Source organism: Diabrotica undecimpunctata, chromosome 3 (genome assembly GCF_040954645.1).
Source record: "Diabrotica undecimpunctata isolate CICGRU chromosome 3, icDiaUnde3, whole genome shotgun sequence".
Classification (NCBI taxonomy): Eukaryota; Metazoa; Arthropoda; class Insecta; order Coleoptera; family Chrysomelidae; genus Diabrotica; species Diabrotica undecimpunctata.
The window spans coordinates 113,813,559-113,830,081 of NC_092805.1; the positions used below are offsets into that span (position 1 = coordinate 113,813,559).

The 16,523-nt window shown below is 33.0% G+C and overlaps 1 protein-coding gene across 1 annotated transcript in view; it reads right to left on the minus strand.

Annotated features, from left to right (window-relative positions):
- Window positions 1-1,197: 1,197 nt before the first annotated feature.
- Window positions 1,198-16,523, minus strand: part of LOC140437249 (pyridoxal-dependent decarboxylase domain-containing protein 1-like) — a 46,113-nt gene continuing 30,787 nt past the window's right edge. Inside the window, exons 7-10 of the mRNA XM_072526659.1 lie at window positions 13,560-13,631; window positions 11,612-11,987; window positions 7,508-7,792; window positions 1,198-5,254 (exon numbers count right to left, since the gene is read on the minus strand). Coding sequence (XP_072382760.1) covers window positions 4,656-5,254; window positions 7,508-7,792; window positions 11,612-11,987; window positions 13,560-13,631 — 1,332 coding nt within the window. The 3' untranslated portion in view covers window positions 1,198-4,655. The remainder of the gene's footprint in view (window positions 5,255-7,507; window positions 7,793-11,611; window positions 11,988-13,559; window positions 13,632-16,523) is intronic.

Sequence of the window (16,523 nt, forward strand, 5' to 3'; positions counted from 1 at the left end):
GTTAAAAAGAGTGTATAACCACCAAGGTAGCTACAGAAGTTGTGCCATTTCACAAAATTGTAAATTGACAAACTTGGCCGAGGTGTTATAAGCAACAGCCATGCTGAAAAGATATTAGGGTGGATTTTTGCCCTATGGAACTTCAAATTCTGATTATTCTAAGTGTTCTGCACTATTAATATGTGCAATAAGCGTTTGAGAGTTCGTGTTTTGTGTATTATTGAAGACTATGTGGAGTTTCTTCATCGGTTGTTAGTATATTCCTGTTGTTCATTTCTCCTTTCAGCCTTGGCAACCAAAGCTTGCTACATCTTGCTGATGGGTTTGCTATACATTTTTTTTCAAGGAGTATTAGGGCTACTTCTTTGACTTTTCTCTTTTTCATGTCTATTTCTTTCATGATTATTGATGCATCTTTCCATTGTACCCGGCATGTTTGAATATCTGTGATTTTTATAAAAGTCCCTGTTCTTTATGTATATTTCATGCTCGTTTATCCTGACACTTAGTGGTCTTGCGGTCTCTCCCACATATAAATTATTATTATTATTATTGAAGCAGGTGTTTTGGACTCTACCATATAATTTAATTATTCCTTTTTTGGAATTGAGTGCTAATTTAAATCTGTTGGTGTAAGTTGGTTTTCTATAAACTTTGATTGCGTATCCTGTATCCTCTGTTGTGATTAGCACATCCTGAAAAGAAAGTAATTATTGTTTTCTTTTTCCATGGTGAATTTGATTTATTCTTCGTTATTGTTGATGTCCATCAGGAATTTATTCAATGCTTCTAGTCGATGATGCCAAATGGAGAACACATCATCTACATACCTCCATCATACTTTAGGTTGTTTGTCTTGTATGTATACAATGTTTTGTTCGAAATCCTCCATGAATATATCTCCTAATACTGGATATAAGGATGAGTCCACGGTTAATTCAAAATTTTGATTATAAAAATCATTGATCAAATCAAGTTGAAAATAAGTGCTGTCTGTGCAAAATGTTAATCACTCCATGATAGCTGATACATTCAGTTTAATTTTTGTTGTCTTTTGTTGCAATTCACTGTAGTCTATAAATCTTGCTTAATAGTCATATTCAGGATCCACGGGGAAGGTTTTTAAGTAAATAAAAGACCAAAATCATATTAACATAAAATGTATTAAAATATGAAAGCACTCACACTTTTTTGGTATAAGCCTGGTTTTGTATTCAAAAATAAAGAAGCAAAAAAGAATAAGTGCAGCAATTTTCACTGATTAGAGTATATAAATACTGATAACAATTCAAATAACATAATTTGAAATAAATAAAACAATATTAACATCTTCGATGACACTTTTTATATGATTTTTTATATATACAAAATATATTGTGTTCAGTAACTTTTATATATTGATGTGTAAAAATAATTACTATTGTAAATAATAAATAAATTGCAAAGAATATTTATTTTATGGCCAATAATCCATTAACGCCAACAGTACTATCATCTTTTGGTGAATATTTCAACATCTGCAGTACACAGGGTTTTAGCATTATTTACTCTTTTAGATCACATCACAGTTTACTGTATTATTTTTGATAGTTTTGATAAACCAAAGTTGGAAGTGACCGGTGTATTTTAAAGAATATTTACTAAATACATCAAATTAGTTTTATTTATGTATGTCTTATCACACACTTGTTATGTATATCTGTGACCTCTGAAGACTTTTTTCAAAGACACAAAAAAGGCGCACAAAATTCAGGAACACATCGAAATCATCCTTCCGAGTAGTAGATAGTATGGGGTGAGTTGTAACTGGCCTCTATAGGCGTGGATCAGGATATCTTGCTTGCAGCAGCATTAGACAATATAACAGTTATCAACAATGCAGAAGTAGGCTTTGTTATCATTCCGCCAAATGTAAATTATCAAACTGACGGAAAGAGGTTTGAGATTTTGAAAATGAGGACAAACTGGACAAAACCGAGTAAAACATTTCATTGTACAAATTGAGAAGATTACAGAATGCAAGTAATTACACAAACATTAAAGAATTAAGTAAAAAAACATAAAAGAACCAATCGTCGGAAAATAATCAGCTGAATAAGCCTGAGAATCCCAAATGGCGTCCTAAAAAGGTAAATGTAAACATCTACGGTTTTGAAAGAATTCAAACGAAGCTTGCTGGACTAAAAACTTAACAATTTTTTAAAAATTATTTGTTGACAAAGTTCATAAGTCATATTTTGGGGCAATCCCATAATACCCAAATCTCCAATAACATAGACTCAAAATTAAAAACTAGGAGATAAAAAAAAACAATCGTGAAAATGGAAAATATTATGATTACTGCTATGATAAAGTGTTTCATTATTTGTAACAAAGAGCCTATGAATATCAATATTATAATACAAGAGAACCTATTGCACAAGTGAAGCGTTGGTGTGCAAAAAGGAAGGCAAAAGTAACAGTGTTGGCTTAGTCTTAGTCTTAGCTAACGATCTTAGCTTAAATATTTTTCGCTATTACTGCCAAGCGTTCAACAAAGCCAGTCAAAGTAAAATCGTCGGTGGGCTAGCAAAGAGTATACTCAACCCTCAACCCATTGATCCCTCAACCCATTTTCCTAAAAAAAAGCATCAAACCCAGAAAACGTTGCCAGAATACTACATGTGAGTCAGATAAATGTGCGAAATTATGGTAACCCTGTAATGAGATGAGGGAATGATTCAATATATTTCACTCTAAAACAGCATCAGAACAGCTCTAGAACAGCATTCCTGAAGCTGGCTATAGCCACTATTTTTTTAAGTAATAAAGAGCATGTTTACAAGTACTCATTACCAAAGCTTTTAGTTACGATTGGTTTTCGGGTAGTCGGTGGGCATCAATGGAATAACACTAGTGCTATATTGAAATCTATTCTTTCAAAAGGTCAAAACTTCAATTTCTTTCAGTCTCTAGTAAAGCGTGTTGAATAATTTAAAGGCCTAACACTATTTTTACACTTAATTATCAGAAAAGTTACTGAACGAAATTTAAATTAAAAGAAAAATATATAATCCTTTATTTTAGTAGCATATATCGTGCTGTAGATGTAAGAATTTGATAAAAGTTATTTTAAAGATAAATAATACAAAATTTGCAATGGTAATGCGTGTTTGGGAGCATTAGTTACACTGTATCATAAGTGAAGTAAAATTACCAAACTTAAGGTGGCTCTAGGTTCTTTCATAAGATTTAACCCACAAAAATGACACTTACGGTTCGACAGGATGTTATCATAGACATATAATACAAATAGACTGAGCGCTGCAATACAGTCGCATTCCCCCAGTGCAACAGAGAAAACTGAGACAAAGCAGTCCCCGCATCTCTTTCTAATCTACCAGGTTTATCGACCAGGGTCGATAAACCCGGCCCGTTGAAAAAATATATGCAAGGACTGCTTTGCTTTAGTTTTTTTGCCGCACTGGGGTGAACGCAGCTCTATTGCAGCAGTCAGTCTATTTGTATTATATGTCTATGGATGTTATTGTCCATCGTAGGGCTTACAGGTTATATATGATAAATATACATTGTAGTTACCTTGCCCTATTACAATAATGGACAATTCACACAAAGCCCGTTTGTCGAATGTATTACCCACTTGACTCATAAAGATCTTGTTACAGCGTCGACAAGTTTTAAGTAATAGACATAAGACTTCATTCAGATCACTAATTTCAACAAAAGCAGTCAGTCAAATTGCGCTAAAAATTCACAAAATCTTCAAAAAGAGATAAACAAGCATTCACAGAAAATATAGATATTCATAATAGGAATATTTACCCTCACTTTTAATTTTTTGCCTCTAAATATAACAGTTTTGTTTTCTTTACCAAAGTCAAAGCAAAAAACATTAGATCTTGCCTTGCGCTCTAACTCAGATCACTGTGAGTGATAGTTTTCGTAATCACAATATTTGCCTTCATCGAATATTTTATTCTCACAGAATACTGTACCTCTTAACCATACATATAATGTACCCTAGATATAGCAGTTTTATTGTCTACACATTAACCATTTTCTTCATATTTCCTGTTTATTTAAGAGGTCTATATTAATTTATCACTTCGCCCATTCACAATATCTCTACAATCCTATTTTAAAACCAACCGTGAACTAGTAATTCTTGCCCAATAGCGTGATAGGGGATCGTTTCTACTATTGCGCATAGTAATCGTTTTATGCTAGTAAAGCTTCAGGTTATGGGTTATGGGGCTTTTAGATTAGATTCAATCAATTTAAGCCAATAAATATGTCAGTATTATTTTGTTGTCATTAATATCATTATATTGATGTTGCGTGATAATCTGAACTGCTGACTGTACATATGTACTTCTATATCATCAGCATATATTAAATATCAAGACATCTCAGCCTGAAACTTTAAACGTATCAGCACCGATATGGTATTCTTATATAAAATGTGAAAATACACAATTCACAAATGACACAGTTTGAAACATTTTAAACAAACAAGAGTAAAAATAATTATTATCAACCCAAAACAGAATTCACTTTTTGCTTGCGTAATACTGATTAAAATAAAATATGCTTAACTGTTTCAACAAACTATTCACGAACAACTTTTATCAAAAAGTTCTAAATCTACTACCTAATTAAATATTATTCTCTTTAATTTCTACAACTTCCTTATTTTGACTATTGACTTTATTCAAGTTATTTTCCAAATTTAAATTAGAAAAGTCACTATCCAATTTAACAACTCCATCAGATTTTACAATGTCAGGTTTGACATTAACAGAAGTATCTAATTTGACAGAACTATCTAATTTGACAGAACTATCTAATTTGACAGAACTATCCACTTTGACAGAGCTATCCAATTTGGCAGAGCTATCCAATTTAACAGAACTATCCAATTTAATAGCAGACTGTTGACTCGAAGCAGAAGCATGGCTGCTAGATCTAGAATGGCTTCCTCCAATAGGCGTTTGTATCTGTGGAGTGGGAGGTGTAATTCCTCCAGGAGCTATACCTTGCCCCATCTGCATGTGGTATTTATAGATATTTTCGGTCGATTCCACAACGCCTTGTGTAAGGTTAAGGCTGCGACCACGAATTCCTCCGGCATCTTTGGTTTTCGGCGACCACCAGTTAACGAATGTCCCTACGATCGGAATATGTCGCACAATACCTTCCTGCCATAATCGTTCTTCATTTTCTTTTTGGAGGTCGAGAGTTGCTGTTTCAATACCTGAAATATTTGTTAATGATATGATTGTTTAAATTAAATCAAGTTAGGAAATTGATAGATAAGCCATTAATGCAATGAAAAAGATTTGGAAAATCCAAGCATAAAACTCATGAGAAAAACGCAAAAATTACTGTGAAACCATTTGAAACTTTTATGTTCTTAACAACTCATGAATATTTCAAAACTTTAAACCAATTTTTCGCTATTAAAATATCCGCAGATACTATTGAAATATTTATTTTTGTTTGGTTTCTTAGTCATTTCGTAATAAAAAAAAGTACAAACAACATGAATATATATATATATATATATATATATATATATATATATATATATATATATATATATATAAAGGTACACCGAAGTAAGTGTAAGTTGGGTCAAGTAGAACTAACGCTTATTTTACTAAACTCTATTTTTTAAAATGGTTCCACCTATTGAATACTAGCCTATTAATAACCTTTGCAAATGGAAAAATGGGGGTTTGACCTCTCCAAGAAAAAAGTGTGATTACTTATAGGTCGTTATATGAACGAGAATAAGATCTAAACTCTATTCAAGGATGGTATACCAGGTAATGACTATTTCATGCGATTTAAAAAAAAATTTAAACTCAGTCAAAAAAGCCACTAATAGTGGAAGTAGCAAGAAAAAGAAGTGTAGATCTATTAATTATCAGTTATCTTTTAAAAAAGTCATAGAAGGTGTTTCTCCATCAGCTATCTACAATATAGATGAAACTAGTTTTTGTTTAAATCCGAACAGAATAAAAAATGTTTAGCCCAAAAGGAACAGCAGTGTCGCTAGATGCAAGCGCGGCGGGAAAACTACCACCGCATATTGTATTAAGAGGAAATAATGTGTGGGACTCAGAAATGTTTCAAAATTATTTCAAAAAGAAATTTTTGTTGAACGTTATGAACAACAAACATATAAACGTTGGTGCACTTGTCAAGAACGTCAGGCAGATGTAGCTGCATTCACTTATAATGCAGCAGATCAACCACAAACAGTCGTAGTACCCACAACAACCACAATCGCAAACAAAGTCAGTGTGTCTGAAGCCGGAGCCTCAACATCTTTAAACCATCGGCAGAAAATGTTTAAAGAGTTGCTTCTGGAGCAAATAAAACGAGCCTCAACATCTTTAAACCATCGGCAGAAAATGTTTAGAGTTGCTTCTGGAGCAAATAAAACAAACACCAAAAACTACCACCGGAAGAAACAAAATCTGCGCTGGTGCAGAAGTGACCACTGCAGAAGACGCTGTTGCTAAACTGGAACAAATCCAAAACCAGCGGCTTGAAAAACTCATCAAAATAAAAAATATTTCAATAAAAATAGCTGAAGATAATAGTAGCGAAGATGACGAGACAGAAAAAGAGAATATTCGAAGCAAAAATAAAAATAAGCAGAAAAATCGACGAAAATGAGACCTTTATTTAAAGAAAACAGTGATGGCGACAGTATTGAAGACAAACAAAGTATTTCAAGCAATTCTACCATAGATGAAGTTCCTCAATCAAATGCAGCTACACTTGACAAAAATAAACGTGGGTGATTAGATTGTGGTTAAATTCAATCAGAAGAAACAGGTTAAAATGTATGTAAATCAGCTAAAAGAAAAAGTATCGTGTTCAGAGGCAAGATTTTGTCGGCGAATTAGTAAGACATCTACATTTCATTGGCCTGTTGTAGAAGATTAAAGCGTAATCAATGAAGATGAGATTTGTATGCCCTTACCCTCTCCTACAGTAGATAAAAGAAAAAATAGTATTTAACGTTACATTTGATGTAGGGCTAAGTAATGTATTTCCTATTAAAAATAATTTTTTTTTGTATTATATATCGAGTCTAATTATTTACTCTTACCCCGGTAGATTTGCTTCCGCTTACCCCAATGTACCTTATTTAAAAGAAACATTGCATATATTGAACAGAGGTTTAGAGCCAATTTTTCACAGATGGATTTGTTTTTAATATTGAAGACGTTGGAAAAAACCACAGTAACAAAAAATAATTATTCATAAATGTTATAATTGGTCATAAATGTTACAGTAATTAACATAGAAAACTTCTATAAAGCAAACCAAGTTCAAGAAAAAAAGCTAATGAACAATACAACACGGGACTCTATTTAAAGCAATCAAATTATAACATATTAAGTAAGCACCCCATATTAAATTTGAGTAACTTGACTAATAAAAAAATGCATTAGAGTCATTTTAATTCTTCCCTTTGATTTATACTTACCCTTTTTGACAATCTCACTCATGGAATCAAGTACTCTAGAATTCTCTTCTACAGATTGTCCTACTTTTACAACAAGATCTAACAATTTTTCGACATCAGATTCTGGAGTCAACATGCCGAACCGTACACACATCAAACCATTATCTCCTTCTCCCAAGGAAAATGCTGCATCCGTAGATCGAAGAGTATCTACCAGAACCATGTTAAGATGGTTAAGTTCTTCTTTAGCTTGGTCAGTCAATAATTGTTCCCATCCTTCTGGACAATATCGCACTCCCCCTAGACCTAAAAGAAAATCAGTCGTAAGATATTTTGATATCAATCTATTAACAAGCCAAAACGAGTAGAGTTTTGATAATTTTTATTTAGAATTAAATAAATTATATTAATATAACAAACCTTATAGGTTATTAAAAATATAGAATGCAATCGGAAACCAGGAGCAATCGAATGATAATGGCAATAGCTTAATAAATCTAGAAATATAATTTATTAGGGTTATAGCCAGTATGTACTTCGAACGAAAAAAAAAAAAACAAAACAGCACCTGGCAATCTCCAGACGAACTTACAGTAAATATAATAAATTATGTGATTTTTAATTCAAGACACCAATTTGTAACATAAATATACGAACCAGGAGAGTGAAAAATGTGAATTCTAACCAATACATGGTTGAAAGTAAGGTAAACGGACCATAATAAATAGACGGGTGAATGAGCAGCTACTTGATGGATGGATTACTGGTACAATATAAAGGGTGTTTCAAAAAAGGTAACATCGTATCTAGGATAGGTTAAAAACTTAAAAATAATTGGTGTTTGTTGAGTTTGTTGATTTTTTATAACTCCATCCGTTTTCAAGATAAAGAGCGTACACATTTTTTACAATTTTGCCGAAACTACTGGATTTTAAACATTGTAATGAAATTTCATAGAAATATGTTTTGGAAGCTGATACATCCCATAAATTTGTTTTTATATTTGACTCTCATTGAAGGCGTTGTTAGTTACAAGGTTCATATCAAGTACCTATTATTCAAACTTTTTTAAGAATATAATTATTAATCAAAATTCCAAGTGAACTTAAACATCATACAATTTTATACCAAAAAGATACTCTTGGTAAAACTCGATACTGCGTACCGTTTTCGGAATATTTTGATTTGCAAATTATGAAGTAAAAACCGATGCCGGTATGAAGTAATGATAAAGTTATTAAAAAAAAACACAAGAAAATTAAAATAAAGAGCAAAAACATAAAATAAAATTCAATTAGAGTAAGTGTCCAAAATGTCCTCCGTTTTAACGAATACACAAGTATACTTTTTTCTAAAGAATGCATTAATCTTCTAAACAGTTGGGAATAAGCTATGGTGGCATTAAAGTGTCGTTGAATTCTGTCTTTCAATTCTTGACGTGAATTTACCTTTGTAGCATAGATTTTTCGTTAACCCTTAACCACTGACATGCGGTATACCATACCGGTGTATACCATACCGCGCCGAAAATATATTTTGTTGTAAAACGTGTTTTATAAAATATTCCTAGAAAACCATCTGTGTACCTTCAAGTGGTGTGTAAATATAACCGCTCCCAATTGCTGCAATTTTAGTATGGGTGTTTAGTCTTTGAGCTACGTTGACGTAAAATTTTCTTACGGTATCTCGTACCGTATGTCAGTGTTTACGTTTCTATAGTTAAAAGCAGTCCAGTGTATTCTTTCGCTATTAGTATGGCAGCAAGTTCATCAAGGTGTTCTAAATTTACTCGCAAATCTGTAAAACCTTCAGATTATGATTTTGAGGCTGTTTTAACTCAATGGGCTGACGAAGTACCTAGCGATTTTGAATATTTTAGTGATAGTGATATTGACGATGTAAGCAAAGAAGTAGGCATTGAAAGTCAACACGACACCGGAAGTGAGCAATCGGGAGGTTCTGAAGACGAATAGGATTCAAATGCTACTAATGTCATATGTGTACAGCAAAAATCGTTTTGAGTGGTCTACTACAGAACCCTCAAAAAATGTAAGAACTGCGTTACACAATCTTGTAACAAAACTACCAGCTCTTCGAGTTGTAAGAAACGAGACTTTATCATTTTTTTTTAATTGTCTTATTTCCGGGGATATAATACAAGAATTACTTAATGGACATATAATAAATTACGTGCAATTCGTGAAAACTATAGAAAAATAAATAGACCAGAACTAAATGAAATTGATGAAACAAAACTAAAAGCCTTTTTGGGATTGCTTTTATACACATCAGCTTTCAAATCCAATGACGAAGATATAAACTCTATATTTGCTACAGATGGCACTGGTAGGGATATATTCAGATGTGTTATGTCAAAAGAAATATTTACAATATTTCTAAAATGTTTACGTTTTGATAACCCCCTGGATAGAGAGGAAAGAAGAAAGATAGATCCAACAGCAGCCATTAGTAACATATTTAATATATTTATATCAAATTGTCAAAAACTGTATTCCGTAGGCACATGTGTTTGTATTGATGAAATGTTGGTCGGCTTTAGGGGAAGGTGTAGGTTCAAGATGTATATGCCTAATAAGCCTGTGAAATATGACATTAAAATAATGTGCCTGTCTTATGCACGAACGAGTTACTTATACAATGCCTATATATATGGAGGCAAGGACACTGACGGAACAGGGTTATCTGAGGAAGAAAAGAAGATGAATAAACCAAGTCAATCTGTTTCTTCTGCTTGTTAAATCTATTTATGGAACCAACCGTATAATATTACAGCCGATAATTGGTTTAGTTATATAGAATGAGTACAGCAGTTAGAAGTAAAGAAGTTAACCTATGTGGGAACCCTTAAGAAAAATAAACGGGAAATCCCTCCGGAATTCCAGCCACACCGACGCAGGGAAGTAAATTCGACTTCTTACGGATTTACGAAACGTTTAACTCTAATTTCCCATGTGCCAATAAAATCGAAGGCTGTTTTACTTATTTCTTCGATGCACCATTCAATAAGTACGGATCAGATTACTGGAAAACCAGAGATTATAGCTCGTTATAATCTTATGAAAGGAGTTGTCTATACGTTAGATGCCAAGTGTGCTAAATATGCTGTTAAACGTCGTTCTCGCCGATGGCTACTTACTGTTTTTTACCGCATCATTGATATAGCTGCTGTTAATTCGCATGTTGTGTACCAATCACTACAGGTAAAAAACACGGAGAGGTGAAACTACACAAAGGAGTTAGCGAAGCAATTAATTTTACCACATCTTCAGAGAAGACTCGAAAATCCAGAATCCCGAAAGAATTGATATGTTGTATTGAACGAATACTAGGACAAAAACGCCAAAAAGAAGCAGATTTTGAAGAAAGGCACCATTTAAATTCAAGGTAGAATATGATAAACTATTAATTTGTTACCTAAAGTTGCTGTTATCGAGTATCGAGTTTTACCAAGAGTATCTTGGGTTTAAAATTGTATGATGTTTAAGTTCACTTGGAATTTTGATTAGTAATTCTACCCTTAAAAAAGGTATGTTGAATATTACTTACCTTATCTGATCTTAGTTGTCTGATAAAGCCATGATAACATTTATTAGCAATGAATATTATCCATAGGTTATCATATTTCTTGCAACGTAGTTATCAGACATAACTAGGGATCTTACGTATGTAAAAATTTTTACATCCTTAATATTTCATTGTCAGGATATCATAACATTCATAAAAATAGGATGGCTTCGTTAAATGAAACATGAAGAAAGGGTGGAAAAAGATGAAATGCCGACCGAAATAAACAAACGAATGACAATAAGAAATAGAACAAGGGAAAGACCAAAGCTTGGTATAAGGAATAAATATAACAAGATATACAGTATGCTATAGTTTTAAGAGTTATTAAAAGTGTAGACATAACTGGAAATTTTTCGATAGTACTTAAAAGAAGACCAAAAAATATTATGTATATAACTGACAAACGTCTGATTTTATAGGTTTATGTCATGGAATAGATTATGCTTTTTATATTTAAGTTTGTAAAACTTATAATTATATTAATGTTTGGCGTCAATAAGTTAGATCTATTATTAAATAACAAAAACATTTACGAACCTGCCCAATCTGGTAGATCAACAATTTTTAGCACCGGTGAAACTTCCACCAATTTTACAAAGCTCTCCCTATGGTGCACCGTCGCCTTCAAAATAACCAACTGCTGCTCTAAACATACTATAAAAGCTTGCATTTCTTCTAGATTGGGCTGCTGACCGCAAACATTTTCGAATGGACAGAATCGTAGGACCACTCCGATATTTTCCAATTCGCAAATGTCGATCGGTACTTGGGGAGCGTCTAATTGCAAGATTTGTCCTAGCCAGGAGTTGAGTTTATCGTAGTAGGGTGGAACCTTTGCAGTATATTCACTATTATCGGATGTTTCGGGGACGAATTGGAAAACTACCGAACAAGCTGTCGATTCCATCAAAAGCTGTAAATACAGAGTTGGGTTATTTACTTTATAAAATTAGGATTAGTACAAAAACAAATAAACCGAAATTGATATGACGGGCGTAACTCAGCGTAGCAATTTAGATAGACCAGTAACTTAAACAGCAAGCATGCCTCCTTAAACCGTTGGGTTATCTTATTCTGCATGTTCATTTTAATCTCTTATGTTCCAATATTCTCTATTCTCTTCTTTCTCTTCAGCCTTAAGTAATCCAACTTTGGACATGGGTTTCCCCAAATAAATCCAGTGTTTTCTATTTTGCGCCACTTGCTTATCAATTTTGTCCTCCGATCTTCTTAATGTCATCAGCCCATCTCATTTGCGGTATTCCTCTGCTTCTTTTTCCTAACCATGGTCTCCATTGTTGTATTTCGTGGTTCCATCTTTTATCCTTCAGTCGGGCATTGTGTCCTACGAGGCTCCATTTTAATTTGGCAGCATGTTCTCCTGCGTCTTTTACTTTGGTTTTGCTTCTAATCCATTTGTTTGTTTTGTTGTCTCACCCCGAGCATCGATCTTTCCATCGCTCTTTGTGCCTTTACTATTTTATCCATATTAGACTGGGTGAGTGTCCAGGTTTGTGAACCATACGTGAGTATAGGGAGGATACACTGATCGTAAATTCTGGTTTTCAAATATTGTTCTATTTTAGTGCTTTTCAAGATCCAACTCAGTTTTCCAAATCCTGCCCATGCTAACCTTATTCTTCTGGTAATTTTGGCAGTTTGATTTTCTTTGTTATCTTTCATTATCTGTCCCAGGTAGATGTATTCGCTTACTGTTTCTAAATTTCTCTATTATATAAGCTTATTTGGTGGCTATTATATTTGCATTATTGCTATCACCCATTGTGTCCATTGTATGTAAACTCAGTTACGGTTTTTATCCGTTTAGCAATAATGATTTTGCATTATCCATTCCAAAGACTACGATCGATTTTATCTGGTTGTATTTTATTTACCGTCTTATGTTCAGTCTAAGTAAATCTTCAACATACTTTATTTTTCTTTAAACTTCTCCGTTTATATATTTCCATATCTCTCCTTCATTTCATTGTAGGCATGTGGTGCGGCTGACAATATTTAAGTCGTTGAAGGAGATTCACTATTAAGGTAATTGTATGCATGATGATGAAAATACCTCACCCTTCATATGGTTAGCTTTGATAGTGATACTGCCGATTCCACGCTAGTTCAAATAGGCTATTGGCTTCATCAACAAAACAACGCTTGACACATGTGAATATTTCCACTGCAAGTAATTGTATAGTGTCCTTTCACGCACGAAAGGGTAATAAAACCAACTTGTTCACAGAAGGCAGTGACAAAAATCAATTACATTTCCTGATATGTTAGAAGTGCCTTGAGCATATCAAATCCAATAGAAATGATGCTATTTAATAAAATGATCAACGGATATCTGCACACGATTTTCTCCTTAACTCTGCAAAATTCAGTGCTGAATTAAGTTCCACCATACATCTGGATCTAAAGTCATTGTACTTAACGGGCGCCCAGATCTTATAGATACACAGTATATTTATGTACTTACAGGTATACTGGATGGCTTTGAAACCAATTCAGCCACGGTGTAAGTACCACTCTCTCCTCCTGGTTTAGGACTCTGAAAAAATATAATAAAATATAAGTTTATGAAACTATCACACAAATAAATAAAACGCATTCCTCGGTAATGCAAAGACAAAATAATTGAGAAGAAACTAACGGTATTATACACCACCATAACCAAAATATTTCTACGAAATTCCATTTATAAGATATTTTTATAAAAATAATATGTCCAAAAAAATTATTCATTTTATGAGCTACTAAAAAAAATTTTTTTAAGTAGAACTGTGGGCTATCAAGAAATACCTTACGTGGATAACTGTATAATTTGGTATGGAAGAAAAATCAAATGTCACTAGAAATATGTATTAGAGGATGCAACAATGTATGAACATATACACAGTTGGAACAAAACAGTAGACACATTATTAGGAACAGAGGAAATAAAAATTACTGCACAAAATAATAAATAAACCCTCTAAAGAAAATACAGTAAAACCTCGATATAACGGACCTCTATTTAACGGTCTTCGGATATAACGGACAAAAAATCCGGTCAAATATAAAACAAAATAAAAACGTACTGTTAATATTATACATGCTTAACCCGTCCCATACCAGTGTATTTTACAAAGAATTTCAACAAAATCTAGCATAAGAGTCATTTCTAATAGTAATATGTAATATGCAAGAGACAGAAAGTGAGATTATCACATATTATTAGGGGATTCCCTGATATAATAACACGTAGGTTTCTATGATTATATGGGTGTTGCTAAACTAACACATTTAGTGTACGCCAGTAAGTAAGTTAAAATTTTCGCAATCCTACCCTTTAAATATGGACAAATGGAAAAGAATCAATCTAAAAATCAATCAAAAACTAGATATTATACAAACGTTGGAGTCTGAAACGTCTGTGTCTCATATATGTGATAAATATGGCATAAAAAAGCCAAACTGTTTCGGACATAAAAAAAACAAAAACAAAATAAATAAATTTGCATTCATGTGTGATGTAGGAGAGAACAGCAATCTTAGAAAACGAATGAAATTGGCTCGTAAAACTTCACTGAAAGAAGCAATCTTAAAATGGTACGGCCAACAACTTTCTAGAGGGGTCCCAGTCCAGGTAATCGAATTGAAATCTGATGCAATTAAATTGGCAAATCATATGGACATACCATTCAGAACAAGTGATGGATGACTTAGCGCTTTCGCAAAAAGCACGGAATCATAAATAAAAGAATTTACGGCAAAGCTTCAACTGCCCCAAAAGAAGAATAGAACCTTTTAGTCAAAAATTAATAGAACATTATAAGTAACGAAATACTATTAGAATCACAGATTTACAATACTGACGAAACTGGTTTGTTATGGCGTACTTTGCCTGAAAGCACACAAGCCTCCAAATATGACAAATCTAATTCTGGAAGAAAAAAAAAGAGGATCTCGGCTTTGTGCTAACGCCGATGGATCGCATAGATTGACTCCTATAATGGTTGGCAAATCTCGTAAACCTAGCAACTTTAGCTGTATGTTTTTGTCAAAGTATACAACATTGCTTATTCAACAAATGGATCAGGGAATAATTTTGGCAAACAAACGAATATATCGCAGAAAGTTTTTAGAGGATAGCGTACCTTGCAAATTACAATTTAAAGTCAACAATTTTTAATTTTGCTGCAGCATGGGAGGAGGTGAAAGAGCAAACAATAAAACATGGTTGGAAGGATTTGTTTGATGGCCTAGATGCATACACAGATTTAGAAGGGTTGGAAGTTACTGATTTCTGTAGGACAATACATAATAATGCCGGACAACATATAGCTGAGGAAGATACTACACCATGACTGAAAGTGAAATAGCAGATGAAGTTATGAACGTAAAAAATAAGGATGGAAGTGATGATACCGAAGAAGGTGACAAAACAAGACTACTAAAAATGAAGTTATCAGAGGTAAGATCACATCTCGACGCTCTAATAACAGTTGATTGATTATTCATCAGATAAAGAAGTTCAACTGTGTTCTACGCATATTCGTAATTTTAGAGAGTTGATCATAAAAAAACAGCAAACATCGAAAGTGCAAACGAAACCTGGTTTCTTTTTCAAAACTGGATTACCGACAGCAAGCGCGTCGATATCAACAGCAACGTCACTTCACGACGAATGTCCGAAGTCAATTAAATAGAATTTTGTTTGTATTTTGAATTTTTTATATACATCTAAATACGTACATATTAAAAAAAAAAGTTTTTTCTATTTATTTTAAACATATTTTTATATAACGGACTTTCGGCTTTAACGGACACCCCGTCCCCCCAAGTAGTCCGCTATATCGAGGTTTTACTGTACAACTATACTTTATTTGTCTGCAACTGGCAGCTCATGACAAATGCAAATCTTCATTAATTAAACAGCAGGTAAAGTGGCCAAACGGAAATCACTCAAAATAATATCCTCTCCTGTTGGAACGTAGTTTTAAATATTATTTTTCAAAGAGTCCACCCTGCTCACATAGAAATAATAATACCGACCCAAGGATTATATACCTAACAGGTATGAAAATCATGGGTCAAAAAGAACAGATTTATATCTTAAATAATTAATGTCAAAGCGGATACATCGTATTGATATCTAACATTTAAGCTATGTGCATAAATTATAAACTTACTGATTTATTTATAGAGAGAGAGGGAGAAATGTATTGTTTCTAAATGAGTTACATTTATAAAACAAAACATGACACAGTACAAACAAAGTACAAGATACATTAAAATACATACTAACTATAAAATTTTCATAATAACAAATCTATCAATTAGTTCAACTGTCCTCAAAAAAATTCCTTAATACTATTGTAATCCTTAGATAATACAAACTTCTTGATTGCTCTACTGAATACAAAGATATTGCTTGAGGATCTTATATCATCGAGTGGTA